The 15,512-nt window shown below is 35.9% G+C and overlaps 1 protein-coding gene across 1 annotated transcript in view; it reads left to right on the top strand.

The window, feature by feature from the left end:
* The window catches only part of LOC107692312 (voltage-dependent N-type calcium channel subunit alpha-1B-like), a 94,701-nt gene that overhangs the window by 28,805 nt on the left and 50,384 nt on the right, over window positions 1-15,512 (top strand). Inside the window, exons 2-5 of the mRNA XM_016491297.1 lie at window positions 3,787-3,878; window positions 4,005-4,157; window positions 5,659-5,846; window positions 14,852-14,955. Of these exons, the coding sequence (XP_016346783.1) occupies window positions 3,787-3,878; window positions 4,005-4,157; window positions 5,659-5,846; window positions 14,852-14,955 (537 nt within the window). The remainder of the gene's footprint in view (window positions 1-3,786; window positions 3,879-4,004; window positions 4,158-5,658; window positions 5,847-14,851; window positions 14,956-15,512) is intronic.

Below are 15,512 nucleotides of genomic sequence, written 5' to 3'. Positions count from 1 at the left end.
GCCTTTACAACAGGTTGTCTTGACTCTTGTGAAGGTGTTCGGCTCATAAGATTATTATTTGCTGACAAGTCTTCTGCTTGTGACATCTTCCAGATACATGTCCCTTTGGATTCTGCTCAGGTTGTTCTCTAGTCTTGAGGTCTCAGTTGTTCTGTTGAGGTCGTGAGGTCACTGTGTGCCCAAGGCTGACTGACAGCTCTCCTCTGACACTGGATGATCATCCAAGAGGGATAAGTCTCTCTCTGAGACGTGTGAAAAACCCAATTCCAGCACCGTGCAACAGTAATTACATCACAGCACCCCCGCTGAGGGTGAGATTTTCACTCTCCACCGCTGTCTCTCCTGTTCCTTCTTTTCATCCTGTCTTTCAGTTTGTAGCACTGGCGAGTGCAATGTGACTTTGGCGGCTCATTCAGTCGAGTCAGCTGCCCTTCGCCTTCGGAGCGGAGAAAATCAGCAGCCGTCAATCACAAGTGTGCATTAGTTATGAACTAGCCTACAGTTATAGTTTCAGCTCAGAGACGGTTTTCATAAACAATCAGCCCATAACAGCTTTTCCTGGTTCATCATCTGACTGCAGTCCTTTGTCAAAACAGCCCTACTGTATATGCTCATTCTGACTTCTATTGTCTCTATTATGTGCAGGACTAAATCTGCCAGTAGCTCATTTAAATGTTTGTTTTAGCTTGTGATAATGCAAAGCAGGAGCTGATTGCCAATTTCTCATGACAGCTTCATATTGTAAAGCAGGAGTTTTGCTTCGGGATCCACATTGGACACAAATAGGTTTATTATAGTTAACTAACTACACTAAAACTAAAACTACAAAAAAAAAAAAGGTCAGTTAAAGGTCAATTAAATTTGTTTCTTGAAATAAAGTAAATGTTGACTGAAACCTGAGAATTAACAATTGAAGTAAACCTTAATCAAACATCCCCCTGCCCTAAAGTATGTACTGTATTTAATTACTTTCTTCCTTAATTTCTTGCTTTCTTTCTTTTTTTCTTGCTTGCTTTCTTTCTTTCTTTCTTGAAATGTAGCCTTTTTGCCTCTAGAAATAATAATAATAAAAAAATGGTTTTCCGTCATCTATTTTTGTGTATGTGTATATATATATATATGTGTGTGTGTGTGTGTGTGTGTGTGCGTGTGTTATTGTTTATATGGCTTTGTGTTTTATGTGAGGGTGTTTCTCTTTGACCAATAGCAGGTATCGTTCCCCACCATATTTCATGTGCCAGAGCTTAGTGCCCTCATTTAGAGATATATTCTGTCATCGATAAGCGGGATATTAAAAATCTCTCCTTTTTGCTGCCAGCAATAATAATGGTCTTTTGCTGCTAGTCTCTCTCCACCACAGGCAACCCGAGTCTTACCTTACCACAAAAATCCTATAAAATGAGTATTTAGAAAGCTTATATAAAGTGTAATCTTATAAGTCATATAGATATGTCATTTTTTCCAATAGTGAATTAGTGTATATTGCTGTATAGCCCATACTTGCAGGTTTCATATTTTAAAAGTGGCCCTTTTCATAGTATGAAACTTGTAAAAGATACACTGAAAAAAAATGGTGTAGGGATTAATTTCAAACCATTTTCAATCAGAAATTGCTAATAAATTTCACAAATAATTAAAAAAGACAAGTAACACATTGAAATAAACTCAATAAATTGAATTGTTTTAAGTAAAAAGACTGAAAGTGTATTTTTTTTGTAAGACTTAGTCCAATAATGTTTGATATATTTACAACTTCTAAAAATTGTTTTGACAGTATTACACAAGTAATTAATATATTATATATTACTCATGTTTATTATGTTTTTTATTTTAAGAGAATCAGCTTATTATATATATTACACATTCTTAGGTAGAACGTAAGAATCTTTTAACGTAACAAACTTTTAATACAAACCTTTTCCTAATGTTTGGGTAGTTTTTTCAACAGCAGCAGTAAAAATATTCACTGTGACATGCTGATTATGAAGCAATAATTAACTTTAACGATGCAACACATTCACTATGTCACAGTTTATTTTAATGAGATTTTCTGTTTCTCTGGAGTATCTGGTCTTCATGTCTTGGTAGTCCCTAGCATGTATTGCCTGTGAATAATATCTCTGTGAGATGTACAGGTCACACTCTGACTGCACAGCTCCAGCAGATGGTGCTGTTGTCGCCACACAGGATTTCGCTTTTCTATAAAGGTCAGCTTTATTAAAAAAGAATGTTGAAAACTTTGCTAACTCTTCCTCCTTGTCTAACTTTCCTTCTTCTCCTCCTCCTCCTCCTCCTCCTCCTCACTGTATGGGTAGTGAGTTAGATAGATTGTGGGGGTGTTGCGGCAGCTCTATCATATTTAATGGGGCATGTCTGCTCAGCCTCACAGTAGGCTACTCTGCATGATCCCTCCACCCCAACCCTGCTGCTATCCTCTCTTCCCTCTTCGCAGACATCCATCTTTCTTTCAGTCTCTCATCCTCTTATTCTTTCTCATCTTATGAGCAAATCAGATCACATGTCAGTGAAGAAAGATGCTCCTCTGCCAAACATAAGAACTGTAACTTTTATATAAGCCTTCCCAGTTTGCCTGCTGCGAGTTTCATTTTTGATTGTGATTTAATGGGAAGATCTTATTCACAGCCACATTTGCACACATGCAGTGTGCGGCTGGTTCCACTCCTGTGCTCCTGAGGACACATGGGCTCATGTGCGCTACACCAGCCGGCCACATTGCCTTGGCAACATCTAATGGCTGTTATCTCAGCGGTGTCACTGTAATGATGGGATAAGATTAGATTAGGTTATGCTGATTTCCCAGAACATAAGCACACATAACACCGAAAGCTGACAATCCGCTTCAGAGGGCTTTCTTGTGATGGCTACCTTACATGAGTCACTGACCTAAAGGGCGATCCAGCTATTTGATACACCACGAGATGAGATTTAAAGACATTTTTTTGCTTATTCGTTTTTTTTTTCCTTGTGTGAAACAGAGAATTAAATGTATGGAGTGACACCTGTGACATTTTATCCTATTAATCATCCTATTAAATGCTGAATACCTAAAATAATGAATAAATGAATAAAAATTAATATTATTAAATAAAATGTATAAAGTTATAAAATATAATAAATATTATACAATTATTAAAACATGAATATTATGAAACTTGATAATGTAACAAATTATTATTATTATTATTATTATTAGTCATCATAAGATACATGCTATTATTCATATTGTTTTATGTACTATTTTATTTGATAATGATTTATTAAAAATTAATTATCAAAAAAATTGTATATAAAATACAATTAAATAATATTATATTATATACAAGATAAATAATATTTCAATTGAATATTTAATGCATAAAATAATGAATCGATGAATAAAAATATGATAAAATGTGATAATTATAACACTTATTGTTTTTAATAACTCATTATTGTCAAATAAAAAGAGTACATAAAAATAATATAATATACTGTCAATATTATCTATGTTATATAAGATAAATGATTAGATTATTATTTTATATTATTTTACATTTAGTAAATTATTATTATTGTTAATAATAATAATAATTATTATTATTATTATGTTTAATTATGAGATTATTTCAATCAAAGATGTAACCAAATATCCAAGATTGGAGCAGGCCAAATGGAATAATTTAAGAATTAAACAATCTGTATTGATAGGCCACTAATCTGGACTAATCATGTCTATGGTGGTCCCTGCTTTCTGTTGACTTTAGCATGTTTGTATGTTTGTGACAGGATTTTAACCGCAGTGGGTTCCCAGTTTGACTTAAGGACGTTGCGGGCCGTCAGAGTGCTGAGACCCCTCAAACTGGTGTCTGGAATCCCAAGTAAGTGTCTGGCAGTACAGTACTCTTCAATTTAACAGTGCCTGTTCAGACATTCAGACATTAGAAGTTGTAGACAGTATGTAATGATTATGTGATTAATGTAACCAAATCTATTTCTCTCTTTAGGTCTTCAAGTAGTATTAAAGTCCATTATGAAGGCCATGGTTCCCCTTCTTCAGATTGGACTGCTGCTCTTCTTTGCCATAGTTATGTTTGCCATCATCGGCGTCGAGTTCTACATGGGCAAATTCCACTTCACCTGCTTTAAAGTGGATACAGGTTAGTTCCTGTTTTGGAAACAAAAAAGCTTCTTTGAGAGCACCGAGGAAATAAATCTTACAGCCACTGCAGTCAGAGATGTTTTAAAGCACACAATCTCAAAACAGCCCTTTGTAACGCAATAAATAGCAAATTCAGAGAGTCCAAGGAAAGCGACTCCTTATCAGTTTATACTGAGGATAATAACAACACTAGCAAAAAGAAACCCACACAAGATATAAACAAAATGTGAACACATAAAGGCTTTTAGCTAGACAAAGCCTGTTTTATATTTATATATACAGGTGTATATATATATATATATATATAGTATGTTAAATAGAGACAACTCTGGAAGGTTTTTGTGTTTTGCAGAGCTCTGTTTGGATCAGAGTTCCTCTCAGGCTCTTTCTTTTGTTTATGCAAATTTCCTCTGCCCACTTCTCTTTTCCCTGACTGGCATTTGCCCACAAAACACTGGCATTTCCTTTGCAGCTAGAGACTGAATATGAGTGAGAGAGACATGACAGATCTTTGTAATATAATTGTAGATGTTTATTAGCATTTCATTTTGTTCTGGTGTGTAAGTACATAGATTAGTTTTTTTTCCCCCGAACAGGTTAAACTGCACAAACCCTGCCCTTCATATTTTAAGATGGGGGTCTTTTGCAAGGGGATCATCATATTTGAGGGTTCGTTGCATCAAACAGTTTCAAAATCCCTGCTCTAATCTACACTAGCTGTTTTAACACCCGTATGCATGACCCAGATATCTATATAATATATCACCATGTCCCTGTTGATTCCCACCCCTAATTCCAATGAACATCTGACAGACTTTAGTACATCCTATTGTAACACATGATCGATTGATTGAGACAAATGTAATCACTTTCCTTAAAATAATAATCCTGCAGCAGAATATCATTGATTGCCATTGTTTTCATGATTTATCCTGCAGGCAAGACAAGCACAAGCTCCGAGTGATTTTTAAAGGTCTTTTGTGACACAGAAAGAGGTAAAAAGAGAGAAGTTGTTTCTAGAAAGAGCTTGGAGAGCTCTATTTTTCTATTGTGTCTGCACAGCACATCTCTTGAAGATGAGGACATAAGCTCTGCCATTCCAGCAGGAGGCTGTGTTTGTGTGTGCGTGCACATGTTTGTGTATTTATGTACTGTCTATACTTCTGTGTCCATGGTGTAAGGGGTCTTGACAGTTTGTTAGTGTAACGTGTGTGTGAGTTATTTCAGTTCAACACAGTGTGTGTAATTAGCTCGTGTTGTTAATGAGTTTTCCAATAAGAAGCTGAGCTGCTAACATGTGCTCAGCTGCTGCTTGCTTCACCCCTCAATAAGCAACATCAGCAGGTGATATGCCTTAGAGAGAAAGAGACTGTGTGTGTGTTTGACCAGTTTGGAGAGGGTGGTTGCATTAATTTACCCTCCAGATGTGTAATGATTATTATTGTAACATACTACGTAAAGGCATATACATTTTTTTTTTTGTTTGTTTGTGTGTGCAGGCGAAAAAGTTGGTGATTACCCATGTGGAACAGAACGTCCCGCAAGAGTGTGTCCCAATGGAACAGTATGTAAGGAGTACTGGACAGGACCCAACTTCGGCATCACAAATTTCGATAACATACTCTTTGCCATCCTCACAGTCTTCCAGTGCATCACCATGGAAGGATGGACCGATGTACTATACCATGTGAGTTGCTATTACAATTAATTTGAAAAGTTTGTGCAAAGAATGACAATTTTGTCATTTTATCACCCCCACGTAATTACAAATCATCATTTTCTTTCTTCTTTATACCAAACATAAAATGAGATGCGATGCTGAACATCAGATCAGCGCTTTTCCATAAAACAGTTTGTATGCCAAATGACAAAAAAGCTTTTAAATATTCTATCAAGCTTGTGCGCTACGTTAAGAGTTTTTTGAAGTGAACCTGTTGCTTTATTGCCCTATAAGCCATTGACTTCTCAGGCAGTGTTTACATTCAAAGCTACATCCTGAAACTGATTTTGGACAGGCTTTTGATGCAGCATAATGGTCTAATAATCTGCAACAAAATAAAGAGAGCTTTAGTAATAATAACAAAGCAAATATTTACATACTCTACCACAATACTAATTTAGAAAAATTAAGTGAAAGGTTTAAATAAAATTGGGCAGAAACCTATTTCAAACATGACATTTCCCTAAATAGTTTTATCATGTTAATGGATGTTACAATGTGAGTGTATTTGGTCTTGGAATACTAGATCTGCTACAGAGACTGCTGCAGAGCAAGTATGGACTTGCTACTGCCAGTAGATACACAGACATGCTGCTGTGAGCATGTAAGATATGATGCATGAATAGGCATACATAAATCTAGCAGATAGCAGATCTAGACAGGCGGTGCTGGGGGGTAAAGGGTTTTAGAGGAACTCTAATTGCATGCTGCAGCCAGCTTACAGCAAACACTGAACCATACTATTTAAATGTTGAGCAAGCACGTTCACTGGCCACAGAATCAGCAATGGCCAATCAGCTTGTGCCGTGTAATAAATGATGTGATTGCTAGCAGATTGCAGGTAAAGGACCTATTAGCCTACGCCATCCAACTGATTGCTAGCGGTAGCTTTCAGATGCCTGTTTTTTCCCTTCAGCTCAACTTTCACAGATTTGCATGTAATTTTGGAACTTGGCAGTATTCACCATCACATGACATATAAGATAAATCTTAGCTAGATTTTCAATACACTGAAAGTATTGTATATACTTCCCAGAAGTAAGAAAGTTATACAGCATTGTCAGACATGCATAGTCTTGAATATGGATGTGGAATATTGTTTGTGTAATCTCAAAGGATTTTCTTTGTTTCTAAATTTTGTGTTATATTTTAGAACATCTGACAGTCTGTGTTCTGCTTGTCTGAGTGTTGAGCTCAGGAGACTTTCTGTAAAGGTGCTAGAATCTGTGTGTGTGCGTGCTGATGTGAATACAAAGTGGAAACACGGAAAGAAGTTTGTTTAGTTTAATTGTAGACAGTTAAACATGCAAAATAACTTTTATGATATGCAGGAATTCCACAGTTATGGAAAACCCTACTGTGGCCATCTGTTTTTACCACAGGTTAGTCATTATAGAGACATCAAGTTCAGAATAAACGCTGGCATGGACAGTCTCAGTAACACTTCCAGGGAGCGTAGTATAAACCCTGCTGAGTGACAGGAAAGACAGACTGCTGTAGTTTCACCTGCTCCCCTTCTCCTCACAGTTTACAAATGTGTGCAGAGCGTCAGGCTGCCAGAACATGGTGTGGGGCAACATATGCCACCCTGTTCCCACATCGCTCCCCCTCCCGCCACAGACTGAGACGAGAATTATGCTAAGCTGAACTCAAACTGTACGCTGCCAACCTGTTTCTGTCATGTGCGGAGGACTGCTGGTTATGCTGATACCCTCTCTCTTTCTGTCACTTTCACCCAGCCACCCACTTTTTAACACATGAGCTCTGTTCCAAAACCTGTTCATTCTAGTATCCTAACCACAGTGGAACCTCTCAAATGAACAATTGGAATGCTGATATTAGCTTAAATAATCTTTTTTAATCATACTTTTTTCATTGAAATATACGCTTATTTGCAGGGCTCAACTGTAAGGATGTTTTCTGCTTGCTAAGATTAAACAACTTGATTTTTCCAACACAAAATTTTTTTTTTTGTATAAAAAATAAAATAAAATACACTTTATATAAATGTATATTCATTTAATTGTTGCAATTTAAATATACTAAATATAAGTTAATTGTGCTTTAATTTGCATTTATAGTTTTTAAATATTTCTAAATATTATTTCTACACTTCTAAATGTTAAATTATTACATTGAATTATTTTCAATAATATTATTTTAAATATTATCCATTTTTGAACCTATAAAATAACACTTTTTTCATTACATGTTAGATTTTCCTTGCAAAGAAAATTTGAAATTCATATGTTAATTGAATTTCAAATGTATTGTAATGATACAGGAAACTCCAAAACAGCAATAGATGTATATACACATTTGTTTATACACAAAATGATGGCATACATGGCTAATTATCACTAATTAGTCTGTAATTCACAACACATTCTTACTGATGTTTCCAAGATGGTCACAAATCTTGCAATTTCGACAAATCCTTATCTGTGTCAGCCAATTTTATTTGAAATATACATTATTTGCACATCTAAAAATTTGTAAATGTTTTTTAAAGGTTAAAGAAAAATTGAAATAGATCTGTAAATTGTACAGTTATTGTATATATGCTACCAAGACTGTCACAAATTTTGCAATTTGGACAAAACCTCATCTGTCTCAGATCATTTTACGTAGCAGACAAGCTGAATAAATGTTTCTCTACCAAATATTACTTCCCACCTTTCTCTACACTCTTGTGCTGCAGAGAGTTCTAGGTACAATAAACCTTTTTCCACAAGGCAACTTTAGCACAGCGTATGTGTGAGAGAATCTTATTAGAATTGTCTTGAGGGCCTCATAACCTCTCAAACTGCATTGGTGGCCCTTCAGGCATTCTACAGGGCCTTTCAAAACAACTTTTGTTCCCAGAATACTGTAAAAACACATCTCTGGGAGACAATAACTTCATCAATTTATTGCTAATTTGTAACTACTGGAGCTTGCAGTTAAACCCTTCCTTTTGGCCCAGGGGCTTCAATCCTATTTCACAGAGACTGACTCGTTTATAAAGTAGCTCAGTGCACTTCTTAATCCCACTGCATTGACAAGCAGAGACCTATAATTGGTGACAAATAGAGAGTAAATCAATATATACAGTGGGTATTGAAAAGAAACACCTCCTTTAAAACAAAGTTTTGTTGCTTTGCAGCCTGAAATGAAAACATACACAGTTTTTGTTTTAACCAGCTGTATTTACTCAGTACAACTTATAGCATCCAAGTGAAAGATAGAACACCAACATGTCAGAAAAAAATCAAATAAATAAAAAAACAGAATCACTGAGTTGGAAAAAGGATCACCCCCTTGTGTCAAAATTGTGTCAAAACAAAAACTGTGTTCGTCTTCTTTTCATTAATGTTATGTCAAAATGTTATTATTTTAAAGGGAGGTGATTCTTTTTTATACCCACTGTATATTGTTCATCATAGGTCTTAGATCTTTCCCAGAAGTCACCTGCATGAGTGCCATTTCTCAACGGCGAGCCAGAAGCAAGTTTGAAGTTTTCTTCCATCTTTGAGATGAATAGAAAACATCTTGTATCGTGCTTGTATTTTGTACAGACATAAATTACATAAAATATATATACATATATATTATTCGCCACTGCAATCCAGTTAATGTATAGAAAAAGTGCTAAGTCTAAAATCAGCCTCTCTCTTAGTAAGTCAGAGAAACCGGTGTTCTGAATACTTTTTAAGGCCAAGTGCTATGGAAGACATTGTGTGATATGCTGTTTTTTGAGATGTTATTTATGGTTGGAATCCAGGATGGATCACATCATGAAATAAGAATAATAGCAGCACTCCATTTTCTAGATTGCATATGTCAGAGTAGCTGGATTGTGACTCATTTGATTGATGTCTTTATGGTGCTGTGATGGAATGGCACAATGGAATAATGGGATTGTCTGTAATTGATTATATGCATAAATTATTTCTTTCATATCCCATATGTTCATCCAATGCAGCAAAACCATGACACTGTGATATAGATTCATATTCTATGATTCAAATCCCACCTAAACACAGCTGGTTGTGTCTAAATTGAAAAATATTTTCTCTATTGAGCATCATATTGTAGCTCAATAAATGACAGACAGGCAGAGGGCCAGAGGTTAGTGTAAGTTTCTCATCCTAAGAAGCTTCACTGGTACATTATCCCCACCCATAATGAGCTCTGGCCCAAAAAAGCCAGCGGAGGCGGAGTCCTCGGCTAATGACATGGCAGTCCTCATTTCATGCCTCTTAGTTTTATTACGCTCTCGCTGTGCTAGAGATTAATCGCTTTCTGCTTAATTACCACTGCTGTGTCATGCTTGTTTGGGGATTCTGGTCAGATCCCCTGTGGTGGAGCAACACTACCTGTTGGAGAGATGTTGCTGTTGTTGTTGTTGAGGATTTTTATTTTATTTTATTTATAGTCAAATGTATACACCTTTAAAATTTGTAAATGTTTTTATAATTAATTTTATTAAAATTGAGTATTTTGAAATGACAAATGTTCAGGTTTTTGTTTGTCTATTTTTGTCACTTTGGCTGTATTAGAATGCAGAATACATATTTCAGTTGTGTTTTAGAAAGATAAATACAGTTACAATCACACAGTTTGGTTATTATTAATTAAGATTTGATATAATTGTTTATATAAGTGTGCCAGTTGTTTTAACACTTTCTTGTCTCATGGAAGTCAAAATTTTGCTCATTTTCAACTACCTACTTAGAAAAGTGGAGTGGCATTTGAATTTGGACCTTTAACTTTGTTAAAAGGAGATTAAAGGAGTTAGGCCAATAGGAGTGAAAGGAGATTTGTAAAGAAGTTAAAGATAAACATTCAGTTTTAAGCAAATAAAATGGCTGCAACTGCATTCAAATTAAGTCTAAGTTTCTACAATACATAATAAATTCAGTTTAGCAAACCTTTGCAGAAGCAAGAATGGAAAACAAGAGCTTTATATTCATAATTGTACACCTGCAGTACGAATGCTTGCATTGCATAGCATCATAGAAGATAGCTGTAGCGTTGCCATTTTATTTCCTTACATGCATGTTATCCCTTGAGCATTGAGCAATGGAACACCTTTTTATTCAGAAGAAGTAGGAATAACCCACGTCCGACTTTGAATGCAACTCAGCATTAAATAGGCAGAAGCTAGATTGGTTTTCCTTCAATCACTGCTCCTGAAAATTGGATTTTTCAACAAAACAATGCTTGTGGAAGGCCTCATTTAATTTCTGAAATAATTTTGAGGTGCCTCTTTGTGGTGATTTTAAATTATTCTTATCTTAATGTTGTTCTGCCTACAGCGCCTTTAATTATTGTAAAATCTACCTTCTGGTCAAGCATTTGTAACATTAACTCATCTATAAAACAGTCAACTCCCACTGGGCCGTGATAAGATGTCATTTATTGGCGTATAAGAGCATGCATGCTGCCCAAGATGAGACATTATGGGTTCTGTACCCCTGTGAGACCATCAGTTAATTGTTATGTTACACTAAAATGTATAGTCATTCAGCAGCTGTCATGCTATTCTAGTAGCCAGTGTATGTGTATGTGTATGTGTGTGTGTGTGTGTGTGTGTGTCGGTGTAATCAGTGTTTTTGGTCTTGTTACTGCAGGCTGAGTCACCAGGCCTCTGTGCACCTTGACCCTGTCAGCCGGCCGTCCTGGGCTGTCAGACCCATCCCTGAGCTCATTAAACATCTTTAAAAATAGCCCGTTGTGAGCAGGATGGAGTACAGTCATATTTGGATGCATGCAAGATTGACTCTATTCAGGCTTTCCCCTTCTTTCTCCTTCCCCTTTTTGGATATAACTTATTACAGTGCCAGTAAAAAATATGCACAGATGGAAATGCATATGTCTTTTTCACTCTGCAGTCCAGTTTAACCAGGAGATAATGCTCTAAAATAATGCTGCATCATAAGCCAGTGGCTTTCATTATAACTAATAATGGCATATGTGTATGCCCAAAAAGGTGCAGCAGCAATAATCATTGAATGATGATCAAATGATGGAGAAAAACATTTTGTCTAGGCATATATCCAGACCATCAGTGCAGTCAAGACACTTCCAGCATTTTAAATAGCTGATTCAGATGTGTAGATTACAATATTGCACCAATGCTGTACAGTTTCAGTAAAGTACACCACAAAATTCATTTAGTGAATCAAAATCAAATCAAATAAATGATGCAATTCATTCTTAAATTCCAAATTCACCCCACAGTTGGGAATGATCTTGGAATGAGAGGAAGAGAAAGAAAAAAGATATATGGCCATCATGATTGCATAATAGCTTAGTTTATAATATAGTTTGTGACCGTCTAAGGAATAAATATTACACTTTACTTACTTGATCTGACACTTTATTCAGTTGACTGTGCATAATGCTAAATAAGGCATTATGATAATCAGTGTTGATAGATTGAATAGATGTATCTTTGCACACTGGGTTTTTAGGAAGTGTTACAAAAGCCTTTAAGGATGGGGAAGCTTAAAAAAAAGATAAATTAGATAAAGTACTATGTCACAGTGAAACAGATTAAGGGGAATATGATTAATATGCTTTTTGTTTTTGCTCCCGTTTTGTACTGTAGTTGCTTCAAAAGTCTCACACCTCTAATATATTATATCTAATCGTTGTCATATTTTTGCCATCTGTTTTTAGTTCAAATGTGTGAGGAAAAATAAAATGTTTACTTTGTGTATGTCCATGTTGTTGATTATTTCTTCATGGATTTAGTGGTCAAGTTTTTTTTTTTTGAGCCTTTGCGTTGTGATAAAATAAATCTACAAATTCACAGACCTTCTTGGCTGCATTTTCTCCCTGTTGCTGTTGTTAAGTAGCTCTGGACTATGAACATATGTTGTTATTGGCCTATCTCAGATATGCTTAATCTAGCAGACATTACTGTCTTCTATTTGCAAAATTGCCTTGACTGGGGTTTACATAAAACTTTTAAATCCAGTGATGACTCTTTCACAACAGTTTCATAACCCTGAGGTTTTGCTATTCCTGATTTCTCTGCAAAACTTCACTTTGACGAAGGGAGACATCTGTCAAGGGCAGATGATTTTGTTTTTCTATGTGGGCTGCTGGTATAGACCTGTTACAGAGGTCTGTATGGTGGCCGAGAGAGCTCAAAGCGCTGCAAATGCAAAAGCACCTGCAAATTAAGAAAACATCTTCATCAATTTGACAACAAATGCGCTGCAAAATCTCACAACACAACCAGATACAGAAACGCTCTGCAAATTCTCACAACACAAACAAAAACAGTTCACACATGTAGAATGTAGAATCCTGCTTGTTGTGGTCTGTATACTTGAGCATTTCTGTATTTGCAGCGCGTTTCTGTATTGAGTTGTGTTGTAAGAATTTGCAGCACGTTTCTGCATTTGGTTGTGTTGTGAGAATTTGCAGCGCATGTGTTGTCAAATTGATGAAGATGTTTTCTCAATTTGCAGGTGTTTTTTCTATTTGCAGCACGTTGAGCTCTCTTTGCCACCGTAGGGTTGAGACAGAAAACTAATGCATTAGAGTGAAGCACAACTAACTAGACTAGTTTTTTCCTTTCCTTCCTGAGTAAATAAAGGTATGCATAACAAGGTACATGCTATACTCCCTCAAAATATCATAAATAAATGTTCTTTACATAATGTCCTTTCTGTTTGTTTTGGAGCCACTTATATTCTGTCTTGTAACACATTGCAATGATGAATTGCTTTGACTTTCCATAGAAACATAATTTCCTATCATCACCTTAAGTGAGTGTAGACTTGCTTATCTGGGTACTAATCATTGGCTAAAGTACTGGTTACCATCCTCCCTTATGGGAGCTTATACCCCCTTCTTACCTCACTGTTGCTTAATTAGGAGTGAAATGACTGAGTGTAGGTCTTAAAAGCAGCAGCCTTCAGGAATACTGAGACGCACTGATGAATTTGGAGATAAACAGTTTATGAAAGACTTCATTTTACATCTGGTTCTCCTTTTTGTTTGGCCTTCCAAAAAGTCGACTTCTCTTGGATGTTGATATATATATTACAGCCATTTTACCTGTATTTTGAATTTTACACCTCTTTGCGTTAAATCTTTTGATAAAAATTTATTTTGTCCATTAAAATTAATGAAAAATGTCCTGGTAATGAGCTCCCATTACTTTTTCTGTTATTTTACGAATTTATTTCTTACAGTGTACCATGTTTAAGAGTGCAATGAAGGTAAAAGTGATGTGTACTTGAGAAGAGAAGTGACAACAAGTGGCATCTCATTTGTGCATGAGCCGGGCTACAGCAGAGGGTCATTGAGAAGTTTAACCCATGTGAAACATCTACTGTAACTCTGACTCTCTCTGCAGGCCTCCATCGGTCTGTCTTCAGCTGAAGCTGGAGCTGTAGCATCCACCTTGAGTCTCAGAACAGTAGGGGGATGCAACTGCTGCAAAAAATCTCCCTAATTCCAAATTACTTTCCCTTTTCTTAAACTTCTTATTGCATTAGGCTGTGGTTCTAATGTGAGCCTGAGGCATTGCCAGGGCTTTAAGAGCGTCATCCATATTTCCTTGGTAGATGCATGTGGGAGTGAATTTGTAATTAATTATGTTGCATTAGACTTTCGAAACTTGAATGATGTAATTAAAATGCATTGCATAGTCCTATATATGAGGATTTTGTTTATTTTGTCCTGAAATGTCCTAGACATATTAAAAGGAGATGTGTCATCATTTCACCCTCATGAATCAAACACGGCTACTTGTGTCATGAACACATCAAAGCTTAAGAAGACATTATCAGTGAACTTTGAGTAAAATTTAATTTTTCACTCTGTAAGCTGTCATATGAAAAAATAATAATAATAACGAAATGTACATGATGAGAATAGTCATTTTGGCTGAATTATACTAGTTTGGGTGATTATATTGAGTATGGTATTCTTCTTTACCACTGCTCACTGCATCTGTTTATACACAGGCCAATGATGCCTCGGGAAACACCTGGAACTGGCTGTACTTCATCCCTCTCATCATCATCGGCTCCTTCTTCATGCTTAACCTCGTCCTGGGTGTCTTATCAGGGTATGTGCTCAGTAGCTTTTTTCTCTTTATTTATTCTGTGTCTCATGTGTGACATCACTGAATTCAATGATGAACTGTCTTTAACTGAAAAATTAGTGTTTACTATTGTCATTTTGCATTATTGACACACTATTTTCCTAATTAATGCTGTTCAGTTGCTTTGACACAATCTGTATTGTTAAAAGCGCTATATAAATAAAGGTGACTTGACTTGACTTGACTCATTCTGGAAAGTTTGATTGAGTTCTGAAACTTAAGGATGTTTTATAGTACAATGACCTCTTACATGTCAAAAGATCATGGAAAGACCCTGCATCTTAATTAGAAATGATAAAACACACATTTATTTAGTTTTTATTGTTTGTTTATTAACACTTTATCAAACAAACTGTTTCAACAGAATATTTAGCAAACTCATAAACATATAGCCTAGGCTATGACTAATATTCATGCATTCGCGCAGTTCATGCTTAAGTTTCAAAACAACTGATAGAGCACGTTATGTTGACTCTACAATAGGGCTGCACGATAAATCGCATGCGATATTTAACGCGCAT

Source organism: Sinocyclocheilus anshuiensis, unplaced genomic scaffold (genome assembly GCF_001515605.1).
Source record: "Sinocyclocheilus anshuiensis isolate Anshui unplaced genomic scaffold, SAMN03320099.WGS_v1.1 scaffold478, whole genome shotgun sequence".
Lineage (NCBI taxonomy): Eukaryota > Metazoa > Chordata > Actinopteri > Cypriniformes > Cyprinidae > Sinocyclocheilus > Sinocyclocheilus anshuiensis.
This window is presented reverse-complemented; position numbering and strand designations above follow the sequence as displayed.